Source organism: Panthera onca, chromosome A1 (assembly GCF_046562875.1).
Source record: "Panthera onca isolate mPanOnc1 chromosome A1, mPanOnc1 haplotype 2, whole genome shotgun sequence".
NCBI lineage: Eukaryota > Metazoa > Chordata > Mammalia > Carnivora > Felidae > Panthera > Panthera onca.
Window position 1 is genome coordinate 62,954,441 of NC_138339.1, and position 25,085 is coordinate 62,979,525.

The 25,085-nt window shown below is 44.8% G+C and overlaps 1 protein-coding gene across 1 annotated transcript; it reads left to right on the forward strand.

Annotated features, from left to right (window-relative positions):
- The first annotated feature begins 96 nt into the window (after positions 1 to 96).
- On the forward strand, positions 97 to 20,280 carry BNIP1 (BCL2 interacting protein 1). Its single transcript, XM_060635051.3, has 6 exons — positions 97 to 4,578; positions 6,486 to 6,578; positions 10,291 to 10,382; positions 12,708 to 12,809; positions 13,567 to 13,685; positions 17,033 to 20,280. The coding sequence occupies exons 1-6, from the start codon at positions 4,495 to 4,497 to the stop codon at positions 17,227 to 17,229; spliced, it is 687 nt and encodes a 228-aa protein (XP_060491034.1). The 5' UTR covers positions 97 to 4,494; the 3' UTR covers positions 17,230 to 20,280.
- The last annotated feature ends 4,805 nt before the right edge of the window (positions 20,281 to 25,085 follow it).

Consider the following 25,085-nt stretch of genomic DNA (forward strand, 5'->3'; position numbering starts at 1 on the left):
GCCTCATGTTTTCGCCCTTCCCTTCTCTGTTGCTTTTCTCTGTCGTTTACCAAGGTGGCTAACCATCTCCTTGTCTGCAAAGAAATTGCAAACTAAAGACAGCAGTGAACTGTGGATTGTGCTGCCCCTCTCTTGGTGTAGGGCATAAAGAGCTAACATTTTGGACACTTCGGGCTTTTTCAGTACTCTAGTGAAAGTTAGTTATTATGGAAAATTATTTGTTGATGAAAACATTTGCATTCTTCATAGTTTGGAACATAGTTTAGTTTACATGTATTTTTCGTCTTTGATTCTTCAGGCAAGCAAGGGAAATAAAATGTTTCAAGTCTCTCTTGACTTAAACATTTGTATGTGCTTGTATGTTTAATCAAAGTACGTCTCTGAGATAGGCTGGGTATATACACAGAGCCTTAAGTGAGGGGACCTGAGTGAACACCACCGTGGCACTGTGTTCCTTCAGCCAACAAACATTTGTTTAGCCCATGCTCCGCCAAGACTTGTGCTAGGTACGGACTGTAAAGAGATTAGAGAGACATCCAGGAACTCCTGAGGTTGCTGAGGGGAGGCAGCATGTGAACAGGATCGTGGAACAAGACAAGAGCTGTTACAAATGGAAAGGGTTCTGGGTACGTTATTGCCGAGGTACTTGCAAGGATGCGGGTACCACATCCAGTAGGGTATGTTAGGGAAGAATTGACAGGCTTGTGTTCGTGATATCCCAGGACTCTTGAAAAAAGCTCTTTTTGCTTCATTCAAGGGATATTGGGGCCATCAGAGAGCAAAGTGGACGCGGCCTCTCAGGGACTGGTTCTGCTTCAGGACTTGACCTCCATCCCAGGAGCCTCTGTCATGGTCTGGGAACTTTTAAGGAGTTGGGCGAGCCAAGTCAGTATAGTCCTTAGGAAACCAAACCTTTTGTGGGTAGCACCTAGTTAAATGGGTTGTTCAGTTGTCCCTCCTCACCCAGTGATTTCAGAACCAGGAGAGCTCTTTAGCAAGCAAGAAAGACATAAGTTGGGAAATGCTTTAATATTCCTGCTGAAAGGTTTATAATAGGAAGAGGGTGTTAGAAAGGCTAGGAGCACCTCAGTGACTCTGTTGGTTGAGTGCCCAACTTCGGCTCCGGTCATGATCTCACGGATCGTGACTTTGAGCCCCGCATCCAGCTCTCTGCTATCAGCCTGTCAGCACAGAGCCCGCTTTGGATCCTCTGTCTCCCTCTCTCTGCCTTGTCCCCGCTTACGCTCTCCCCAGAATAAATACTAAAAAAAAAAAAAAAAAAAAAGTCTAGAAGGCTGCGGTAGCATTCATTTAACCCCTGCTAGGTGCTTTCCTGTCAGGTAACTCTGCTCTCCATGGCGCAGTGAGGTGGGTGGTTGTGTCCATCTTACAAAGGAGAATAAACTCCGTTGAGGAGACTCACCTCACACTCAGCGTGTGTGATGGCCCCAGTTCAAACTCCTGTCTGCTGACTGCACTGAGAGACGATTCGTACTCCTGAAGGGCCAGGCCAGGTTACAGGCAGTATATAATGGTATCTGTGTAGGAGGGAGATAATAGGCTTAGAATCTGAAGCCAGAAAGAACTAAAGCTAAAACCAAGCAAATGTAGTAACCAAAAGTTAGTCTCAGGATGTGTGGGTAGAGGTGATAGCAAAACAGTGTTGGCCAAAGCAGCCTGTGATCGAGAGTGTGGGTCACAACACTGTACGTCTATCCCTCAAAGATGGCCTCTAGATTAAGGGCTTAGAGTTGGGTCTCTTCGTTAGAAGGGAGCATGTTGGAGGTGGAGAAAAGGGGATCTGTGTTTTCTTCTCTAATTGCTATGTAGAGAATTGCATGGAGACTGTCAGTTGCATAGCGGCCCAAGGTCATGTGTCCTAAATAGGGAGCTTCTATTTGAGGATCCAAAACTTTTGAGTGATCTGAAAAATTTCAGTTTCTTTAAAAGATTCTAAACTTAAAACATCACCAGGAATGAACTTAAAATGTACAGGGTCTAGATAAAGAAAACTTTAAAATAATATGAAGGACATAGAAGAAGACATGAACAAATGGAAAGAAAGACCCAAGTTTTTGAACTGGAGCAGCCAACAACATGAAGCTGTCAGTCCTCAAAATTAACAAATGTAATGCTATCTCAATAAGACATACCAATGGGGTTAAAAAAAAAAAAAAAAAAACACCTAAGTTCATATGGGGAAAAAAATAATAGCTGGAAGATGATGCTAGGGGGAAAAAAAGATTGGGTGTTTAATCCAAACATTAAAACACATAAAACTATAAATAAAACTAAAAATTTTTGGTGCATAAATGAATAGGCCAATAGAAGGAAAAGTTTAGAAACAGATTCAAACATAAGAATTTATTATGGTAAATGTGCCATCCAGAACCAGGGGAAAAAAAGATGGATTCTTCAGAAAATAGCGTTGGAACAACTGGGAAACTCTCTGGAGAAAGAAAAGTTGGCTCTGTATCTCACACCATATTTCAAACTGTATACATAACAGGAAATGTGGGCAATTCCTTTAAAATCTGTGGGAGGGGGTGGGGAGAATGTTCTAACTTGGATCCCAAATTCAGGAGTCATAAATGAAGATCGACAAATTCTATGTGAAACAAAAATAAAAAATTGAAACCTTTTTAAAGTCAAAAACATCATAAGCCAAGTCAAAATGCTATAGACTATGAAAAAACTCATCTCTAAGGGCTAATCCTCCTAATATATTAAGAGCTCCTGGAAACTAGTATGAAAAACCAACCACCCAATAGAGAAATGAGTAAAGTAACTACAAATAGCACACAATCTCATTCATAATAAGAGAAATGCACATTAAAAGATGGCATGTTTCACTTAATCAAATTGGGAAAAATCCTAGTGTTTAACACACCATGTTGGTGAGGCCATGGGAACGCAGGCATTTGTACCACCTTGCTGTGGAAAACTGACGTAACCTCTATGAAGAGCAATCTGGTGGTTTGTATCTAAATTTTAAAATGCACCTATCCTTTCATCTAGCACTTCCATTTGCCCTGGGCAAATCATCCCGTGCCTGTTTCTTCATGTGTAAAATGCAGACAATTCTACCTCGTAGGGTTGTTGTGAGAATTGTTAGATGAAACACATTAAGAACTTTGTACAAAGTGCCTGGCACATAGGAAGTACTCCAAAAATGTCAGCAATGTAATAGCAGCTAATGCACGTTGAGTTTTTAAACATATGCTGCATTTACTACACGGTGCTTGGTGCTTTTCATGTATTACCTCATTTAATGCTCCAGCCATCCCTGTGATTATCACCAGTTAGCCTCAGGATTCTGAGGCACAGAGATGTGAAGTGGGTCGTCCCGCAGGATTCAAGCAGGGTTGACTCCCAAGCTTCGCTTAAGGGAAGGTGCGTGGAGCACTGGAGTAACACAGATGGGCAAGCCATGTGTTGGTTTTTGAGGGAAGATGTGGCTCTCAGTTAAGGCTCTGCCACTCTCAAGTTGGGTAGCCTTGGGGCAGGATGTTCAGTTTTGTTTCACTTTTGACCTACTCTTAGTCCATCTGCCAATCTGTAAAACTGGGGTATAACTATTTCAAGTGTGGTTGAGAGGATTAAACTAGGCATTCAGGTCTTCCTAATTCATGCTTGCTGATGTGAACAAAAGTAAGCAGGGTGGGAGCAAAAGGGGAAACGCATTCTGAGAAGAGGGAACAGCACATTCCAAAGCTACAGATCTAAAAAGAGCCTGAGGAATCCAGGAGTGGGATGAGATGCGGTGGCTGATGGCCTTGAAGACCAGCTAAGAAACTTGGACAATTTAATAATAAAAAGAGCCACCATTTTCTGAGAGTCTGCTCTTAATTATTTCCATCAAAACTACTCCAGCGAGGTAGATTTAATAAATCCAACTGTACACAAAAGGGAACTGCCAGGAGCCTCAGAAGAGGTGTAAGCTGGGAGGTGGCTTGATCAGTTGTGATTTTAGAACCCTTGGACCAACAGGAGGTGCTCTAAGAGAACTGCCTTGAATCCCACACATTAAAAGTATTAATAACATTTATCATTTTTGCATTTATTCCACAATTTATATTCACTGTAGAACATATGAAAAATACAAGAAAGTTTAAAGAAATATAAAAAATTGTTAATTCCATCCTCTAGAGAATCCCAAGTGATACTTTCCTTCCAGTCTTCTCCCCCCGCCCCCACCTTTATGCAAAAAATATGTAGTAATTAGAATGGCTCTTAGATAGAAGATGTGGAGAGGTCAGTGTTAAAACGCCCTTGATATTCCTTCTCTTCTTCCTTTTCTTAGGACCACACCAAGGGGAGAGCCGATTCCCTCCGCGTTTTCAGGGATACTCCCCAGGACTCAGCGCCGCCACGCTCGCTCGCCTCAAGCCGGTCTCTAGGGGGCGCTGCTGCAAGACCTGGAGCGGAAGGAAGGCGATGCTGAAACGCGGTTAAATTTGGGCACCGCCGCCGCCCGTAGTCGGCGTCCTCAACATGGCGGCTCCCCAGGATGTCCACGTCCGTATCTGTAACCAAGAGATTGTCAAATTTGACCTGGAGGTGAAGGCGCTTATTCAGGTACTAATTCCCGGGACCCCTGTCCGGCCCCAGCAGCCCTAAACCCAGGCTCCTCTGGCCTCCTGTAAGCTCGGCGGTCTCACTCCCAAGCTTTCCCCGCTTAGTCAAGTCTCCGAGGTCGTTGGCCCCGTCCCAGGGCCGGCTGCTCCCTCCCTCCCCCTTTGGTCCATCTCCTCGACCATTGGCCTTGATCCTCTATCCAGTTGCGGTTGTCTTGCCCTCTTCTGGACACTCTCATGCTCCCCCATCCTGACCAAGCTTACCCTTTGTGACCCCCACTGGTCCCTCCCACTCACACTTCTCGACCCGGACCGCCACACAACATACCTGTCACCTTGGGTGGCCCCGCCTTCTGACACCGCCCTCCCCACCAGTTGGTGGCGTCCTGAGAGCCATTGGCCCCGCCCACTCCTGACCTGCTCCTGTGGGTCTGGTGCCCGGTGACACCAAAGGCCGCCTGACACGGGAGGCACTAGGTGAAATGAACGTAACCTAGGCCGTAGTTGTGACTCTGTAAATGAGGAAATCAGGTAAAATGCCAAGGCCTGGGGCAAAACTGCGACCCGGACGAGGAAAGTCAGCCTAGAGAAGGGGCTTAGGGAGTCTCTACAACTTTCTTTACCTGATGGGGTAATTGAGGTGTTTTGCCTTAAGCTATTTAAGGTAGAAGGCAGCAGAGCGATGAACCAATTGGCACAGGCAAGAGTTAGGAATGTAGAAATGATCCCTTGAATTTAGCAAAAAGAAACCAAGAGTTTTAAACCTTGGTTTCAGGCAAGTCATTTCCATTTCCAACAGATGCTTTTAAACATTAGATGTAGACTCAGAGTTTGCAAGTAACTGTGGCAAAAACTGAAGGAAAGTCGGACTCCCCATGGAAACCAGATGCAGGATAAACCAAATTAGTGCTTTATCATGGTGCAAGAAGTGGGTTTAATAAGTCAGAGAACAAGTGAGGAAACTTGATGCAAACATTTAAACTTCTTCAACTTCACTTCTTCTCCATACACACTGCAGTACTTCTGGGCTGACTCTGGAAAAATAAGCGTAGGATTCATACAAATAAAGCATTTTCACATAATCTAAATTGGGTAAGCCCCTCTTGTACTGTCTGTGTTTGGTTTCTCATGATTGCAAATGAGAAAGATTGATTATACGTAGATGTACTGCACTCTTACTGTGTTCCAGCTCCCCTGCAAAGTGCTTTACATACATATATGGTTTATGTGGTAGGTAATGTGGTGAGGAAACTGAGGCACAGAGAACTCAATGACTTTTTGTTACACAGCTAAGAAATTGCTACAGCCAGAATTTGCATCTGCATACTCTGGCTCCAGGACCTGCTCTAAAACCTAACCCCAGGGCTTTTGGATGCCCAGAAACCAATTCTAGATTTCCCCTCGAACATGTCTGTAGAAACCAATTCTAGATTTCCCCTTGAACATGTCTGTAAACACCGTGATTTATATATAATAGATGGTTTGTAAAATCAGGGTGAAGTTAATCTTGTCATATGATGCCAGGAGTTGATCCTGATTTTCAAGTTGGAAAGTTCTAAAGTTACAGTGTCACTTTTGGATGTCCGTTCTTGTTGGACATACAAGCTGCTTTAAGCCTTTTATACGGATCCTGTGGTGTTTTGTTGAAATCAGGAACTAATAAGTCAGGACAGCTGTGTTTCTTTTTATACTTTTGTATTACCTGCTCAGAATTACAGAAATAGGAGAGAAATATAAATGATAATGTTTTTGCTTGTGTTGCTGAGGTAAACAGCAAAGATCAGGATGAATTAACAGTCAGTAGGCCAGCCTTAGTTGTGATCTGAGCCAGTCTTCTCACTGTACAGATGGTATCATTTCACTTCATTGCCTTGAGCAAGTCCCTCTCACCTTTTCAATGTCTCCTAGGATATTCGGGATTGTTCAGGACCATTAAGTGCACTTACTGAACTGAATACTAAAGTGAAAGAGAAGTTTCAGCAACTGCGGCACAGAATACAGGTGAGTAGCTGCAGAAGTAAGATGTGGAGAATGCGTCACAATGAGGGGGCTCCATCCGGGAGCTGCCTGAGCGCTGTCCGGTTTCTTCAGTAGACATTTAGACAGTGAGGGTAACTGTACTAACTTGCTCTCAAGGTAAAAGTGAAGAACTTTTGAATGTGTTGCTACTGTCTCTTGTGGTGTTTTTTTTGTTTGTTTGTTTGTTTCCTGCTGCTCTTTGCCCAGCCTCTTCCTCCCTGTTTCTGAGGTCTCCAATCACATCATATGCACATATAACACTCCTGAATCCAACTATGGCATATGTGCAATCTCAAAACCAGTGGAGCGAGAAGGACCTGTTTGCATAGCCTGTTTGTGCTGCTGTGCCCTAGAGAGAATAAGATGAGTACATGGGCCTGCCCGTCGCTGGGTGGGTCCTGGGGCCCTTGGTCTCACTCTGTGGTACTGGAGTTTAGAGATCTGCGCTTTTCCTGTGACCTGGCCCCACAGGCCAGCCAACAACTCTTGTTGCTTAACAGAGGATAGTCTGTTTCAAAGCTGGTAGCAAAACTGGCCATTTGGACCTGAGAAATAGTATGTCTGGGCCCTGTGTATTGCTTTCCTAAGGGATTTTCAAGGGCAGTTTTGAAAATAAGTACTTTCTGCCATAAGAGTTCACTTTAGAATTTTAGCAAGGTCACTGAACCTAGCTGATCTTTTTTTGCCTCCGTCTGTAGCACTGATTTATAATTGAATTTTTATTTTTGAAAGGCTGTTACTTTCTCATGTATGTGTATACATTCGATGTATGTATGCCCATGGGTGAATATGGACACTCAGTGAAAAGTCCCATGTATGAGTGTTATTATTCTCTGTTCCTCTCCTCCACACAGGTAACCACATTTGTTACTTAGGTATCTTTTCATGGTGTATCTACTCAAATACTAAAAAAAGCCAAATATATTTTCTTATTTCCAGTCTCTCCTATAAAAGGTAGCATACTAAAACACCGCTTTTTAAAACTTAATATCTTTTGGAAATCTTTCCATATCAGTATTAGAGTGGTCCCTCGTTCTTTTTTTTTTTTTTTTTTTTTAATTTTTTTTTTAAACGTTTTTATTTTTGAGACAGAGAGAGACAGAGCATGAACGGGGGAGGGTCAGAGAGAGGGAGACACAGAATCTGAAACAGGCTCCAGGCTCTGAGCTGTCAGCACAGAGCCCGACGCAGGGCTCGAACTCACGGACCGCGAGATCGTGACCTGAGCCGAAGTCGGCCGCTTAACCGACTGAGCCACCCAGGCGCCCCTCGTTCTTTTTTTATAGTCCTAGTTTTCTAGCCAGTTCTGTATCAAAGGGCATTTTATTTGGACTACTTCTCTGCTTTTTGGTTTTTCGTTTGTTTTGCTTTTTAAAGCTAATGCATTCCCTGAAAGACCTTTCTTCGACTCTCATGATTTCAGCTCTGCAGCCACACCCACCACCCTAAGTATTTTCATGTTCCTTCTGTTTAAGTATATGAGTGCTCAGTGCTTATTTCCTTCACTAATTGAAATTACTTCACTGATACATTTACATATTTATTATGTCCCTCTCTCCCATAATCACCTCCTCGAGCACCAGAATATCCTGGCACCTAGTAAGGACTTAATAAGCACATGGTCAGTGAATGAATAACCCCATCCCAGTTTTATCTGCATTTCCTGAACATTTATACCAGGAAATACATACAAGATTCCTATTTGATGTTTTTAGCTCTTTATGAATGACTACTTTGTGTATTTGCAACAAGATTGTGTAGTACTGGGGAACTGGCCTTATATCCTCAACATATGCCTCAGCTGGGCATCGACTGACTATGTGTAAATACCTGTGTGAATGTCTTTGTGTATGTGGTTCTCAGACTGGAATTTGAGAACTATTTTACCCCTTTCTTTTCTTCCACAACTATTTGGGTCTCTATGACAGAACTCCCTTTTATGAGGAAACTATACATTTCTTCCTTCTTTCCTTCCTCCCTCCCTTCTTCCCATGCATCCATTCTTCCATTCAGTGATTTGGTGCCTAATAATGTGCCAGGCACAAGGAATATATATAATGAACACTAGATAAAATCCTGCTTTCCTGGAGTTCACGTTCTGGTAGGGAATCTAGATTTTTTTTTTTTTAATGTTTATTTATTTAAAAAAAATAATGTTTGTTTATTTTTGAGAAAGAGAGACAGAGTGTGAGCAGGGGAGAGGCAGAGAGAGAGAGAGAGACAGAATCAGAAGCAGCCTCCACGCTCTGAGTTGTCAGCACAGAGCCCGACATGGGGCTTGAACTCATGAACTGTGAGATCATGACCTGAGGTGAAGTTGGACACTTAACCAACTGAGCCACCCAGGTGCCTGGGAATCTAGATTTTAAGTAAATAATTAAGCGAATAATTTACTGGCTACATTTGCAAAACTTGCATTCCTTTACATTCTTTTTTTTCTCTGACTCAGCAATATCTGGGACCATTAACTGGAAGTTATCTCTGAGCTAGTGAAATGGTGGATACAGACACGTGTTCCTGACCAGCATGTGCAAATTAACACATAAATGAGTATATAAATAAATGCGTATATAAATGCACTAAAATGTTGATGTTTTTAGCATCAGTAGCTTGATTGGAACTGGAACTTGTTTTAATCTGTAAACAAAGAACATGGCTTGATTCTTGAGGTATAATGACATCTTTCATTAGAGTCTGTCTGCTACTTCCATCATGTGAAGTTCTTGGGGGGTCTCAGACTGCCAGTTGTTGTGTCTGCTGCCCCTCACTGAGGCGGACCGTTTGTCTCCTGGTGTTTGGTGATTCTGGGTTGTGAGCAGTCCTCTTCAGCTGACTTTATCTGTGGGACTTTTGTACAACCTGGACTGAAGGCAGGTCTTTTCAGAGGTTTTTGGATTTGCTTTTGCTATGTCTCCTGGGGTCGTAAGTCTGGAAGCACTTTGTATGTTCATTTCTCCTTGGTGAAGATTCCCAAACCATTCAGAGAGGAGGAATTGTTACTCCAGATCAGCTTGAGTGTGGCTCCATGCTTTTAAATTCTCAGGAGATATTTCGTATCCTAGCCAGAGCCCAGGGCAGAAAAAGGGACAAGCTTCCATGCTGTCTCTCGTGCTGGTTGACAGACGTTTTCCTAGTTCACCTTTTCACTGGAGGGATATCTCTTTGTAGGTCCTGGATTTGTGTCTCCCTGCCTCAGATAGCTCAACGCTTTGTTTGGCTGTCCATATATGGGCTTTAAAACCTTCAAACTATTCGCTACCAGTATATTATGAAATAGGTACAGAGATGGAGAATGAACATTTAGACACATATAGCAGTTTGATGTTTGCATGTATCTCAAAGTGGGACCAAGGGGCTCCTATTTAGTAATTTTTCCCCCCTTTTGATTCCAGTCATGGCCCGGACGACAGGAGTAAATGTCCTATCCCAGGGCAGTTGTGCCTCACTCACAGTCTGACATCTCTGGCTCTTAGTTTCCTTCTCACCTTGGGGCCCTGGGGATTGTCCTTACTTTCTTGCAAACTCAGCTCTATATTTAGAAGGATGTTTGTTATATGTCACCTGGCATTCCTGAGTGTTCTCTTTTAGGAGCATTTTTAAGTGCTATCATATAACCTCCCTAGAAAGAGAAGTGCTCTTTGGTTTTTATATTGGCTTTTAAAATCATTTTAACATAGAGCTATTTTCCCCAAAGGAGCTTGAGCAGTCAGCTAAAGAGCAAGACAAAGAGTCAGAGAAGCAAGTTCTGCTCCAGGAAGTGGAGAATCACAAGAAGCAGATGCTCAGGTAGGTGGGGCCTGTGCTGGGTCACTTGCTCTGTGGGAGGCTTGTGCAGAGCTTTGCCTAATAAACCTGGCTTCGTGATTTAAATGTGTCATTTATACACAGACTGTCCTCTCTAGATGAGTAATTCTCAAAGCAGGGGTAGGTAGGGGCTATTGGTAGGTTGAATTGTGTATAGTTTACAAAAGCGTGTTTAACCATATACTATATTTTATGTTTTTAACACAAACCCAAAAAATGGTTGCTCATGTAATACAAGGTCCTTTTTCTTTAAGGATAATTGATACCAGAAAAAGCCCACTGAAAATGAACCTACTTAAGATGAAACAAAATTTAGAAAGTTTTAAATGGGACCTTATCTTAAAAAATGAAACCAAAAAGATGTAACTAAGGTGATGTTATGTTAAATAACTTGGAGATGATCGTTATAACTCATGTGCTAACCTTTAATTATATTACTGAGGTATGTGCTCTCTCTTGGTATTGAGTTGGGGGACTGTCCAACAAAATTGTCTGATGGCATGAAACCGTACCCGTCCCTTCACATTTGACCTTGGTACCATATCATACAGAGGATTATTGTTGCAAAAATATCGGAGGGCTCCATCATCTGTCCCAGTCCTCTGGTAGTCAGGTCATTCTCTTGAAGCCTCTGCTGGTCATCGCCCTCCTAGGTGTTCTCTTCCTCCTTGTTAATTGCTCTAACTCTGCCAGATCTGTATTTGTCTGTGGTTTTGCTTCTGATTTGGATAATTATCCAGCATTATCCTTGCTGAGAGCAGCTATGTTTATAATACCCAGCAATCAGGAGAAGACTGTCTGACAAAGATGTGGGCGTGGTAGAGACTGGTGTAAGCAGGGAGGGATGTGTGCGTGGTGACCGGTGTTAAAGTGCTTGGCTCAGTAGTATCACTGTGTCACGATGGCATTTGCTTTCCTTGGCCACCAAGGATACCCAGGTTGTAAACAGTGAGTAAAGAGGACCCTTGTATAAAGTATAGTAAATTACACGAGGTGAAACAGGCTCAGCACGGGTCTGAGAATGGCCATCCATGATGTGGAGGTACAGGTAGGGAGAGCAGGCAGTAAATGAATACTTTGGCAAGCCGTGTTGAGACAGCAGTTGTGCTTGCCCGCGTTATTGTGCTTATCACACCGGTCAACAAATCCTTTGTTTGCTTGTCTTTCTCCCCAAGAAATGTGAGCCGCTTGAGGGCGGCCACTATGGCTCACTCATCTCTGTGTCACAGGGTCGAGCAGAGCTCCCTTGCCCACAGTTTGAAAATGTAATTGATTCTTTTTAAATACCAGGTGTGAAATGGCATAGCAGGTGCTGTTCAGGTGACAGAGAACTTGTTTTAATGTTTTAAGCACAGAGGTGCTATTAGAAAAACACCCTCTCAGTTCATGTGCCCCGTGCTTGACTTTGTAAATATCTCAGGGGTTAGCAAAACTGATGTGATCCAGCTGCCTAAGAGTTCCAGTGCTTGAGTTTGATTCTCTGAGGGGCCCAATTAACATTTTTATAGTCCATCAACAGAGGTTACACTGCTAACCCCAGGGAGCTGTTCACCAAATTTGAGTTGTCTCTCACAAGGGAGATCAGGTAAAGAATGTAAATAAATCGTGTCAAACTGGGCTCTGCTAATACATTGTGTTTGTATTGTTCATGATCGGTCTGGGTGTGTAAAAGACAGCACGTCTTAAAGAAATACCGAGCAAACCCTAAGTGCTGAATCACTGTATTGTTCACCTGAAGCTAATATTACACTGTATGTTAACTGGAGTTTAAACAAAGCTTGGAAAAGAAATACTGGGGAAAACGGTCTTTCTATGATTTTTCTACTTCTTATAACACATATTAATTGGCTAATGGGCCAGAAACTGTTGTTCTAATTACTGGTGATCCAAAGATGAGTGAGACATGGTTCTCAAGGAATGGAACTAACCAGTACACAAGACGGAGCCTTGAAGTGTTACAGATGTGACTTGACAGAACAGGGCCTTGTATGTCCAAGGTGGATTTGAACTCTGAAACCCTTGCTGGCTGTAAACACAGAAATGCCATGGCCAAACTCTTCCCTCTGGCTGCCCTGGAAGGAAAGGGACAGCTATGGGCAGTAGGGCAGTAGGGGGACATCTTGCAGGCAGCCTCCAGGGTCCAAACCAGAGGTGTTGGAGCCTTAGCTGGGGCAGCTGCTGGGGCAGCCAAGAGGGAGAAATGTCGGGAGGTGGAGGTGGGCTCTGTGGGCCAGGCCTTCCCCATCACTCACTTGCCGTGACTTGATCTGACTGACAGAAACTCATGCGAGACCCTTCTGATTCCAGCAATCAGACCTCATGGAGGAAGGCTAATCTCACCTGCAAAATTGCTATCGACAATCTAGAGAAAGCAGAACTTCTCCAGGGAGGAGACCTCTTAAGGCAAAGGTATCTTTCTTTTTGTCTTTCTGGGCCCTGATAATGGAATTGACAAGGTGCAAAACCCACTGTAGGCAGCCCCTTCTTGTTTTCAATGTAAAACTGGTACTTAATTTTATTATATAAGTAGTATTTTTTAAAGTATGAAAGAAATATATGCTTACTTGTAGTAAATTGATAAAGAAAAATATGAATTATAAAATGAGAATAAGCTGTAATCGTGTTACAAATGTTGTGATGTATTGTCTCCTCCCATTATTTTTTTTAAAAAGTCAAAAATCGTACTGTATATAAAATTTAGTATCTTGCTCTTCTTCACATCGTATAACACAAAGACTTGCTTGTTGTTTTAGAAAACTCTTTAAACGAAGTTTTAAGAGTCCGTAGTATTCTCTTGTATTAACTAATCCCCTGTTTGCATGTGTTTACATTTCTAGTTTGTCAGTATTATAAATAATACACAAGGGCACGTCTTAGGACATAAGGCTTTGTCCACATTTTGGATATTTCCTTTGGGGAGATTCCCAGGGATGAGATTATTGGGCAAAAGGCACGAACATTTCTAAGGGTCCTGATACCTGTTGCCGAATTGCTCTCACAGAAGGGTAGCAGTCTTCAGCACATCCTTGGTGGCATTGACTGCGATCATTGATATTTAAGTATATATGGTATCTTGATAAATAAAAAAATGGGATCTCATTTGAAAATGGGGTTTTCTCGCAGTCAGGCTTTTGTTGACATTCCTCCTCCCACTCTGGATTTTTAGGAAAACCACCAAAGAGAGCCTGGCCCAGACGTCCAGTTCCATTACGGAGAGCCTCATGGGGATCAGCAGGATGATGTCCCAGCAGGTTCAGCAGAGCGAGGAAGCCATGCAGACGCTAGGTAAAGCCAGACCTGGAGTTAGAAGCTTCTCCCAGAGACACCAGCTCCAGAGCCTTTGCCTTGGCACCTGCCACCAGGCTCTTCCACCTCTGCCCCCCACCCTAGTCCCGAAGCTGGCTGACGTGGGTGGCTTCTCACTTCTTCGACAGCGTGGTCTTGCCCAGAGTGGGATGTGTTGCTCTTACTTCTCTTTTTGGGTTTCATGGTTGTACTAGAAGATCTGCATACCACTGTCAAAATGTTTCCCCAGCAGAAGCACTTCCAGGGTCTCATGTGAAAGGCAGAGATCTCCAGGCCCTCTTCTGGAGAGTGGCTCCCAGCAGGGCCAGGGAAGGGGCCTGGGAGTCTTGTATTTTTTTATCTGGCATTCTGTGGACCCGTGTGGCCAGGCAGGCTTGGGAATCACTGCCTAGGGAGATGTTTAGTGTATCGGCTGCCGACGAGGCTGCTAGGTCCTCGGCTTACAATTATACCCCCCAGTGTTATTTTCACTGTGAACTGCTTTTAAAAGATACAGTCAAAGGCCATAGAAGAAGCTGCTGGAGCATCTGGTTCTCTCCCAGCAGCTTTCCCATAGTGCCTCTGTTGTAATGCAGAAGAGAATTGGCCCTCTTCAGGGTCCTCCATATAGGAAAACAGAAGAAGAGAGTTTACACTTTGAAACACTTTTGGCAGATTTCACGGAGACAGTAGAGAGCATGGTGCAGAGGTCCAACGGACCCGTTCCCCTAGCTTCAGCAGCTGTCTGCTCATGGCCAGTCTTGTTTCGGCTCCGCCCTTCCGTGCCCTCATCTGGATTATTTTGAAGCAAATCACAGACATCATCTATAAATATCTCAGTGTGTCTCTCTGAAAGATAAGAGACTCGTGAAACAGAAAACAAACAAAACCAGAGCACGATACCATTATCGCCCCTAAACAGTATCTGTCATTTTGAGCCACATTTTTTTTTTCAGTGCACTATTCAGTGCACACAACAGTCAGAAAAGCACAAGGAAAGCAAGCAGCTTGTCCCCAAGGTCAGTCCCTCTGTTTGAAACGTATCTGGGCATTTAGGCTCAGAACCAGCCGGTCACCTCCTCTACATGTGTGCTGGGGGTGGGGCTCAAGCCTTGGTAGAGGCCTTGGAGAACATGCCAAAGGGGGGGCCGCCTGGCCTTGTTAGTTGAGGGCTTTTCTGCTTTGATGCAGGTGACGGACTGCGCATGCACATACCGGGAACAGATAATGTAGTTAAATGGTGAGAAGGGTACAGAGATGCCGATGGCCTCTGGGGTTTTCAGGGCTGTTCTTGGGGCCCATTCTCTCCTACCAGGAGAGAAGCTGTTGAAGAAAAAAGAATCCAATGTTTTAATTTTTTTTTTAATGTATTTATTTTTGAGAGAGAAAGTGCGTGCTCGAGAGCGAGTTGGGGAGGGTCAGAGAGAGAGGGAGACACAGAATCTGAGGCAGGCTATGGGCTCTGAGCTGTCAGCACAGAGCCCAGTGTGGGACATGAACTCACGGACTGCAAGATCATTACCTGAACCGAAGTCAGATGCTTAACCGGCCGAGCCACCCAGATGCCCCAAAAGAATGCAATCCTTTCCTTGTAGCTCAGAAAGTCAGCTTGATTTAAAAGCCTGTTAGGACTACAGTTATGTTTTGTTTTGTTTTGTTTTGTTTTGTTTTGTTTTGTTTTGTTTTGTTTAAAGCATATTAGGGATATAATGGAATTTGCTGAAATTGAGTGGGGTAGTAGTGTGGGGACAAGAGTGCCAGGGAGTTAGCAGTTTGGGGTATGGGTGATGGGCACAGGGCATGTCATGATACTATTCTGTCTATTTTGGCGATGCTTTAAAATCCTCTATGATTTTTAAAAAGAAAGGCCTACTAGCTTTTTTTCTGAACAAGTTCTTACTTAGGTTTTTGGAATGGCAGCAGGCATAGAGAAAGAGGACCAAGAGGGATTTTTGATATCTGAGTGTTTATTTTCACCCCTCATCTGCCTGTATATAAATGCTTCTCTGTTTCCTCTGGTAATTTCTTTTACTTACTTATTAACTTTTAATTTTGTGAGAAGGTAACATATATTACATGATTAAGGAGGAACCTCTAGGCCAGCACTGTCCAACAGAAACACAATGTGAGCCACATATGGAACTTTAAATTTTCCAGTAGGCACATTAAAAAGGTAAAAAGAAACCTTTGAATGTATTTAACCCATTACATATAAAATATTACCATTTCAGTGTGCAATTAATATGAAAAATTATTGATACTTTACCTTCTTTTTTTTTTTTTTTTTTTTTTTTTCAGGCTAAGTCTTTGAAATCGTGTGTGTTTGACACTTAGGGACGTCTCAATTTGGTTTAGCCACATTTCACATGCTCATGTGCTGCATACGTACAGGGGCTGCCGTGTTGGGCTGCCTCGTAGACACCAGGTCTACTCCCCAAGGGCAACCACTGTTACCACTTTCTTTTATATCCTCCTGAGGTCTTCCAAGCGTGTCTAGCACAAGCAGATTAAATACTGTTTCTACTCCTCTCTCTTCCATAAGTGGAAATTTTCACATATGCTCTTTCACACCTCACTTTAACAGCATATTTTATTCTGTGGATGTTTTGATGATGCCTTGCTAGGCTTTGTGGGAGAACCTTGCCAGGTATACTCAAGTGTCAGGCCCAGATACCCATACTCAGAAGTAAATTTGACTCCTGGATACAGTGAGCCTTCAGGGACATGTACCTCCCCTTAGATTTCATACAGTGGCCAGAGCACAGGTGCGTCATCTTTAAAGCTACAGCAGTGTCTCAGGACTGAAGGACTGGTATGTGTGTGTGAGGGCTTGTGGCAAGGCCCAGCCCAACTTCTTCTGATCCCACAAAGAGCAGATCTGACTGTCAGGGGTGCGGGCGGGGTGCACTTTGGACAGTCTTGGTGACTCCCAGCTTCTGCCCCCGTACCATACATTGCCTGGCCACAGTCACCCAAGTTCGTTTTGGGACTGGTGGTTCTCAACACCTCCCTGCTTCAGAAAACTGAAGTTGGTGGTCAGGAAAGGAACTCGCTTCTGCTTTTTTCCCTGGTGATGTTCATGTTGGAGAACACCTAGTTATGGCCCCGTGACATTGTATATAAAGTCACATCGCTCTAAGCTGGATGAGACCTAGAGAAGTGCTTTCCTTGTAGTATCCTTATTCTTTGCTCCTCTGGATTGTCTCTGCTCACATCTTTGCTTCTGGCTCAAGGGAACTTGCTATAGAGTGCAGTGTTATTTAGTGGTAACCCAGCCAGCAGAGCAAAGTCTTTGGTTTTGGTGCTCTACAGTCTCTGAGTCAGGCTTCCTCCCTCTTTTGTTTCAGCCAATTCTTCCCGGACTATCCTGGATGCAAATGAAGAGTTTAAGTCCATGTCAGGGACCATCCAGTTGGGACGGAAGCTTATCACAAAATATAATCGCCGAGAGCTGACGGACAAACTTCTCATTTTCCTTGCCCTGGCCCTTTTCCTCGCTACGGTCCTCTATATTATAAAAAAGCGGCTCTTTCCATTTTTGTAAGATAGGGAATTACCAGCTTTTGCCCTTTAAAGTCCGGTGTCAAGATCTGGCCATGCTACCAAGCTCTGGTAAACCAGTCCATGCCTCCACAGTCTGCTCCAGTTGTTCTGCAGGTTGGATAGAGACACAGAGTTCCCCAGGTTCCTGCAGGTGGCTGGCTGGCAAAGGGCGAGCAGAGCAAGGTGTCATTGAGACACCTACAGGGACACAGGGACTCCACGAGCCGTCGCAACAGTGCTTATGGCTGTCGCATGGGGCATTCAGAGGCCAGCCTTCAGGCTTTGATCCTCCTGTCTCTCCTTCTCCTGCTGTGGCCTTAGTGCCAGATCTGGTAGAAGGAAGAGAAAAGGGGGGGGGAAGGAGGATAAGGAAAACTCACGTCCATTTCTTGAATAAACTTGACTATATTTAATAGAATGAAATGCATTTGGATTATAAGGTATCCTTCTGGGAATTTGTGTCCTGCTTTTGGTGTCCAGATTTCTAGGACATGAACTTAGATCATTTATTTGTTCTCCCAACAAAGGATTATTAGGCAGCAGTCATATGCAATGTATTACAGATCCTGCCGACTGTTACAAATAGATTGGTAAAGCAGCTGTGGTTCCTCCCTCAGGGAGCAAGGAGAACAAGATCTCATAGGCTCTAAAAAAGTAAGTTACAGAAAGCCCCCACCGGAGGTGGCTGACCCACCTGAAAAGGCTGAGGCAAACAGTCTTTTCTTTCTGTGTACAGTGGTGGGCCTGGCCTCTCGGTGTGCAGCGTCTTGGGGGCTGGCGCATGTCTTTCTCTTTGAGGTGCAGAGCTAAATATAACGATGAGAGGGAGGCTAGTGATAAGCGGAGTCCTGTCTGGGCCTGAGTTCTGTCGAGGCCTGGGGGATCCTAGGGCTCAGGCTGGGAGATGTTCGTGTCCTTGTGCTATAGGCCTGGCTGGCCTCACACATGAAATCCCAGCCTCCCCACTATTTATAGCCCCAGAGGCCCTGGGATGTGTAACATGGAGGCAGAGGGGAAAGTGAGAAGAACATGGACTTTGAACCTTGGTTTTGAGTCTTGGCTGTTTAACTAAAGGACCATGTGACTCTGGGCAAGATATCTTATGTCACTAAGCCTCAGTTTCCCCACCTGTAACATGGGGGTGATAGTCCACATAGACATTTGTTTAGTCAACATGAGACTCCAACAAGAATGTGAAGTAACAAGTGCAACTTCTGTCTGACTGAGCAGTGGGCTTCCCAAATGGGGCCACCTCCAGGGCTCTGGACCCTGAGGTTTCCTGCAGCAAACAGGGGCTTCGGTGAAAGCTGGCCTGGGCATCACAAGTTCTGTTTAGATCTGTTTGAGCAGAGGATGTCAACAGTTAAGGCTTTGGCTTCAGTTATGAACTGCCAAATCTTCATGGGACCAAGTACTTAAGAGATTGGCTGCACACCTCAGACTGACTAGTTTAATGAGTAGGTTCTAAGTTAAAGTGCGTGCGTGCGTGTGTGTGTGTGCGTGTGTGTACACACTTCTGTATATACATATATCATACTTAAACGATTTCTGGCCTCAGAAGACACTCACTGCAAATTGTGCATGCATGTGTCTTATTTATAGTCAAATTAAAGCTGAGAATAAAGCACAGATGGGAAATTCCCACTCAGATTCCAGCTGTAAGTGCAGCAGATGGATGTTATCAATTTAGGATTTTCTTGTCTTAACATTTTTCTTTACCACTTCCCACTAATTGTCAACATCCTCCTTCCAATATGGGAATGTGTGGGCGCTGTACTCCTTAAAAAATCTCCCTTTGACTTTATTCTTCTGTAACTTGCTAGGTTGAATTTGAAGTGTCATCAATAGCATTGTATCTTGGAACCCCGTTCAGCCACCGGGATTCAAAGTCATCCCCTAGCGGGCTGGCTGGACGGAGAGCAACCGTCTCCATGTTCAACCATGAGGGGGCAGTGTTCACATTTGCTCTGTGGTCTTGCTGTGTGTATGGCTTCATCAGTCCATAGGGAACGCTCTTGCGGATTTTTTTTTCCACGTACCAGACTTTAAAAACAAACAAACATACAAATGTACAAAGTTTATAGTTTTTAGAAGATGTTTCATAGATGATTTTCATTTTCACTGTGAAAAGTAAGGCCAGCTTGTGTTCTACAGTTTGGTTAGGTGACAGTCAAAGAATTAAAAGTATAGAGCAGCTGTCAAGAGGTCGTCCATTCAAGTATTTACTGAGCACGTACTTTGTACCAGGCACTGTGCTAGGTATAGGCAGTGAATAAAACAAAGATTCCCTGTTGTTGTGGAACTTACAATATGTGAGAGAGGGCAGGCAGATGATAAACAAATAAGCCATTCAATCTGTTAGACAATAAGTGGTCTAGGAAAGAGGGAAGCCTGCTAATGGAGACAGGAATGTAGGTGTGGGGATAGGTTTGCAGTATTAAGTAAGGTGGTCAGAGCTGGCCTCACTGAGGAGGTGAGGTCTGAGCAAAGGCTTGTTGGGGAGGGAGACCCCTTAGCCATGCGGACTGCTGGGGGAGATGGGCTCCGGCACAGGGACCAGCTGGGGCTGGAGCAAAGGGCTACAGTGGGAGCACCTGCGATACTGTGGTTGATAGTAAGAAATATATATTTGATAGTAAGAAATATATATTTGGTGTCCCCAGTCAGGGACACAGAGCTCCTAAAACCCTTGGACTTTCCTGCAGTGAGAGCGATAAAGGTTTCTTTTGTTACGTGCATGAGGCGACTTTTGGAAAGCACTAAAGACAGGGCTGGTTGCCAGTGGACCTCAGAGGAGGGGAGAGGGGTTGGAAATTAAGTTCAGTCACCAGTGGCCCATCATTTAATCAATCATGACCGTCGAATGAAGCCTCCACAAAACCCAGGAGGACTGTGTTCAGAGATCTGGGTTGGTGAACACGTGGAGATTGAGGGAGGGTGGCACACTTAGGGCATGGAAGCTCTGCATCCTTTCCTCGTGCCTTGCCCCATGCGTCTCTTCCATCTGGCTGTTCTACCCTTTCTTAATAAACTGGTCATCTAGTAAGCAAAATGTTTCTTTCATTTCTGGGAACCTCTCTAGTGAATTAAGCAAACCCGAGGAGGAGATAGGTGTTCATGGGAACCTCCCATCTACAGCCTGTTGGTCAGAAGCACAGGTGACAGCCTGGACTTGTGGTGGGCAGCTGAAGTGGGGATTTGGGGGGAAGTTTGTGGGACTGAGCCCTTAACCTGTGGGATCTGATGCTGTGTCCAGCAGATAGTGTCAGAATTGAGTTGAATTCTAGGATACCCAGCTGGTGTCAGAGAATCGCTTGTTGGTGTGGGGAAGAAACACACATCAGAACTGGGTACAGAACTGGAACATGACTGATGTTTTGGAGAATAGCAGGGAAGCTAGTATGGCTAGAGCAGGGTGTGAGGAGTCCTAGAAAAGTAACAGGAAATCGGAGCTACTGGGGGACAAAATCATGAAAAGCCTTATAGGTCATCAGAATGACTGTCCTTGTACTCTGAGGGACATGAGGAGCCAGTGGAGCAGGGGAGTGACTTAATATGACTTACGTGTTGATAACAAAGTGAACGAGACAAGTGCAGCGCCAGGAGGCCAGCTGGGGGGACGATCGCAGGTGTCCAGGTGGCAGATGATGGTGGCTTGTACCTGGCTGAGCAGGAGAGGCGGTGAGAACTAGTCATATTCTGGATATATTTTGAAGATAGAACCAACAGGATAAGATTTCTTGAAGGAACGAAAGCAAAAAACTATGAAATTCTTTTTTTTTTAATTTCTTTTTATTTTTAAGAAATCTGTGTACCCAGCATGGGGCTCAAACTCACAAACCTGAGATCAAGAGTCGTGTGCTCTACCAAGTCAGCCAGCCAGGTGTCCCAAAACTATGAAATTCTTGGCCTAAGTAACAAAAGGAGGAAAAGATCAGGAGTTGGGTTTTAGACCCATTGGGCTTGAGATGATCTATTAGACCCTCTAGTCAAGACGTCAGATACACACGTAGCTATGTGTGCATAGGGTTTGGGAGAGCAGTCAGGGCTAGCTGGGTAATTTGGAAGAGGCACGTAGATGGGATTTAAAGCCATGAGGTTGGATGAGACCACCCAGAGATTTGAGTATAGACAGAGAAGTAACAACTACGAAAAAAGAGGAACCCGCAAACAAGACTGAGAAGGAATGCCCAGAGACAGAGGAGGCACTTGTACTGGTTAGACTTCTTAGGGAGTCTGTTCATCATTTAATCCCCCAAACAAGGAGACTTCCCGATATACAAGGATCTGTGTTTTTCATCATCATCTTCATCGTTATCATTGTGGCTGCCATCATCATCAAAAAGCATCTGATATTTATCGGGTTCCCGCCGTGTGCCAGGCACTTGAGGACCGCACATAAATGTAGCCCCCCTGCCTTTAAGGACAACCCAGAATGACGGTGGTGCCTGTGCACTGGGGACCTGTGGAGGGAGAGAGTGTTCCCCTGGACAGGACATGGAAGAGCCTGCCATCCCCCTGAGCCACTGCTGTCCTCTCCCCTTTACCACCCAACTTCTGTGACAAGTCTCCATTTCCTCATCTCCCACTCCAGTCTGACCTCCGCTCCTATCACTCTCCCAAAAACAAGCCTTGCTGAGGCCTCCTCCAGACTGTTCATCTGAAGGATGTTGGCCTCCACCTTCTCTCATCCTCAGCAGTTGTTGACCAGTACCTCCTGCTTCTGTGACTCCACACTTCCGGTGTTCCTCTTGTTCTCTGAGAACTCCTGTTCATTCTTTTTTCTTCGTCTCCCACTCAGCCTTAAGTGCTGCTTAGAGCTTCTGCCCTTGCCTCCCTCTATATATTCTCTCACAGGCAAGGACCTCCATGTCCCCCACGGTTTAATAATCATCAGGAGAATCGCTGTCAATAATTCCAAAGTTATTTCTCCACCACAGACTCTCAGGTGAGCTCCAGGTTCCTCTGTCGTCTCCATTCCTCCACTCCTCTGCTTGAGCTCGACCCTGACCTCTCTCTCCCAGGCTCTTCTCCAGCCTCCCAGTCTTCCCGGACACACCTCCCATCCCCCTTCCAGGCTTCCTGTTCCCTTCACCAAGGCCATCTGCTTGACACCTCTTCCCACCCGCCCAACGGAGGAGACTTCATTCAACCGTCAATATATTGTTCTGAAGGAAGGCAGATATCTTGTGTTGGCGAATTTAGGTGGCCAGAAACTCTCTGCCGGAGGCAATTTGGCAGTGTGACCCAATTTGGATATTTGTCTAAGGAAAACTGTAGTCTAAAAAAAAGATAGTAAAATGTAAAATAGACTCAGTTTTCTTCCTTGACTAATGGTGGTCTCCCCTGGGGCCCTGCCTGAGGGTTTGCCCAAGCTGTGTTTCTTCCCTAAACAAGGGCAGCATAAAAATAGCTGGGGGCTAATCTAAGAGATACCAGCCAGGAGTCTCAGCAGTTGTCAGGAATGAAGGGCTGCAGGCGGGTGGGAGGGGGAGAGGAGGGGTGGGTGTTATCTACCCCACCAACCCCCCCCACCCCAGTCCTCAACAGCAGAGCCCCAAGGGCCCATGGTATTGGTCACCTTGCATTTTCAATGGGCTACAGTGCACCAGCCCAGAATCTAATTGCAGTCCTCCCGGCCATATGCCCCTGGGCAGGGATTGCCCCTTTGTCATTTCCTCATCTGGAACACAGAGGCAGCCAAGAGCATTGACCTCTTAGGGGTGCTGGGAGATTGAAGGACAAAAGTCCCCCGAGAGCTCACAGTGCCTCACATGGTGCCTCTCACACTGTCACTCTAATGGCCACTGCATTCGTGGCATGACCTCATTCCCCTTTCTCTTTGGGGCTTTATTTTGGGTAAATGGTGGTTAGGTGAAGAGGATGCTGGGATAGGCAAGGAATCAGGCCCAAGGATGGAGTAGAGTTTCTCAAATGGCAGAGAGCTAAGTGGGACAGAGCAGGCTGTGGCAAATTGGTCGTCTTTCCCAAAACATCAAAAAAAAAAAAAAAAAGAAGAATTAGCTCAATGTAAAGTGTTCTGTTTTTTATTAATATTAAATCTTTGCTCTTCTCCCCCCACAGTCTCATTCACTGGCAAAGAATGCTCCCGGATAAAAATCCATAATGTAGCAAGTTAAATATGGTCTGGAAAATGAGGAAACGGTCAATCAGTTTTAATCCTGACAGCTTGACTGGTGTGAAAAACAAGAGGGTTCCTGACAGAAATGCTCTAGTTTCTAAGAAAGGAGTTTTTAGTGTGCAAGAGATGGCTGTGCCATTGCCACCCTCTGAATAGGTTCGCAAGCCAGTGGATTCGAGGACCAAGGGGAGGTGCGTTGTTAGACTGGGCAAGATCCTGGCTGCCTCCCTGAATGACCTCCACCCACTGCACCCCCAGTCCATTCCAGAGTCCTACTGGTATGTGCTTCAGCTACACTCTGTGCTGGGCACTAAGGATAGAAGCATAAGATTCCGCCTGCCTTGCGGAACCCACAGCCTGTTAGAGACACAGCTGGAGCTAGATAGTCACCCCAGAGGTGGTAAGTGTGCCCTGGGGAGCACAATGGGACAACCCCTTTAGACAGCTTAGAAGCAGCAAATAGTAGTTAAAATAAAATCAACAATGGAGCAATCATAATGAAATCCAAAATGAGGTTAATGTATTGAGTGCCAGGCACTGTGCGTTATTTCCTTTAACCAGGAATTCTACCCATAGTTGGTTGTTACTACCGCTGAGGCAGTTGAGATGCAAAAGGGTCCAGAAACACACCCAAGGTCACACAGCTAGTAACTGGTGAATCTAGGGTTCAAACCCAGACAGCTGGGCTCAAGAGTCTCTGGACTTCTCCCAACAGTAGGCATAAGAGAGGCCAACAAAGTTGTAGGGGCAGAGACCCCTCAATACACATCCCACCCAGCAACCAAAATGATGTAAAGGAGAGGGTAGAGATGGAAGGATTTGAGGGCGCAGGGTTCGCAGATCCCTGTGAGGATACCTGCTGAGCCTGAGGTCGGCACTAGGGGTTCAGGAACAGGACAGTCACATAAGCAAAAGAAAGAATTGACTGGTTCACGTAATGGTATGTGGCTTTCGGCACAGCTGGATCCAGGTGCTCTACCAAAAATGTTAAGAACTCGTCTCCTTCCATCTCTTCTCTGTTTCCCACCACTTGGCTTTCTTCTGAGTGGATTCTGACCAGGTATCAAGTCTCCCCCTTCCTCCATGGGCAGCTTCAGACTTCCATCCACTTAGCTTGGGATCCCTAAAGAAAGAGCCTTTCCCCTATGAGTTCCTAAATATCCCTTGGTGGGACCCTGCACTAGTCCCTGTGGTGAGAAGGCCAGGATGTCCTGATTGGAGAGGCCCGGGTCACGTGCCCAACACTGGGGGGGAGTCAGCCCCTCTTTGACCAACAGCAGAGCCAAATATGGGAGGGGGTGGTTCCAGCTGCCTTTCTGCTAGCACAGTGGTGCACGTGCAGTAGGCTTTATGAAGGTTGGGGTTACTTCCTTTGTAGGAGGAAGCATACTTGGGCCAGAGGATTCCCCTTTATGAAAGCATTACATATTAATTGCAGTGAAATTAGAAAACATATTTAACCCATGCAAACTCCCCCTCCCAAAGACAGGAATTTATAAACCCATCTAGAGAGAATTGCTGGAAACATTTGGGAGGGCGTTCTATGTCTTTTTTTCTTTCTTCTTTTCTACCTTCAACAAATACAGGATCATCTGGTATAGCCTGTTCGTTTTTTTTTTTTTTTACTTTAAAAATAATTGATGATGATATAATTTATAATAAACTGCACATAATTAAACTGTCCCATTTGTTGCATTTTGATGTGTGTACCACCA

Bases quoted from the DNA above. Each gene is read 5' to 3' on its own strand.
- BNIP1 (XM_060635051.3), top strand. From the start codon at position 4,495: ATGGCGGCTCCCCAGGATGTCCACGTCCGTATCTGTAACCAAGAGATT. The intron at 10,383-12,707 runs GTAGGTGGGGCC...TTCTGATTCCAG, and splicing joins CACAAGAAGCAGATGCTCAG to CAATCAGACCTCATGGAGGA. The intron at 12,810-13,566 runs GTATCTTTCTTT...CTGGATTTTTAG, and splicing joins GGAGACCTCTTAAGGCAAAG to GAAAACCACCAAAGAGAGCC.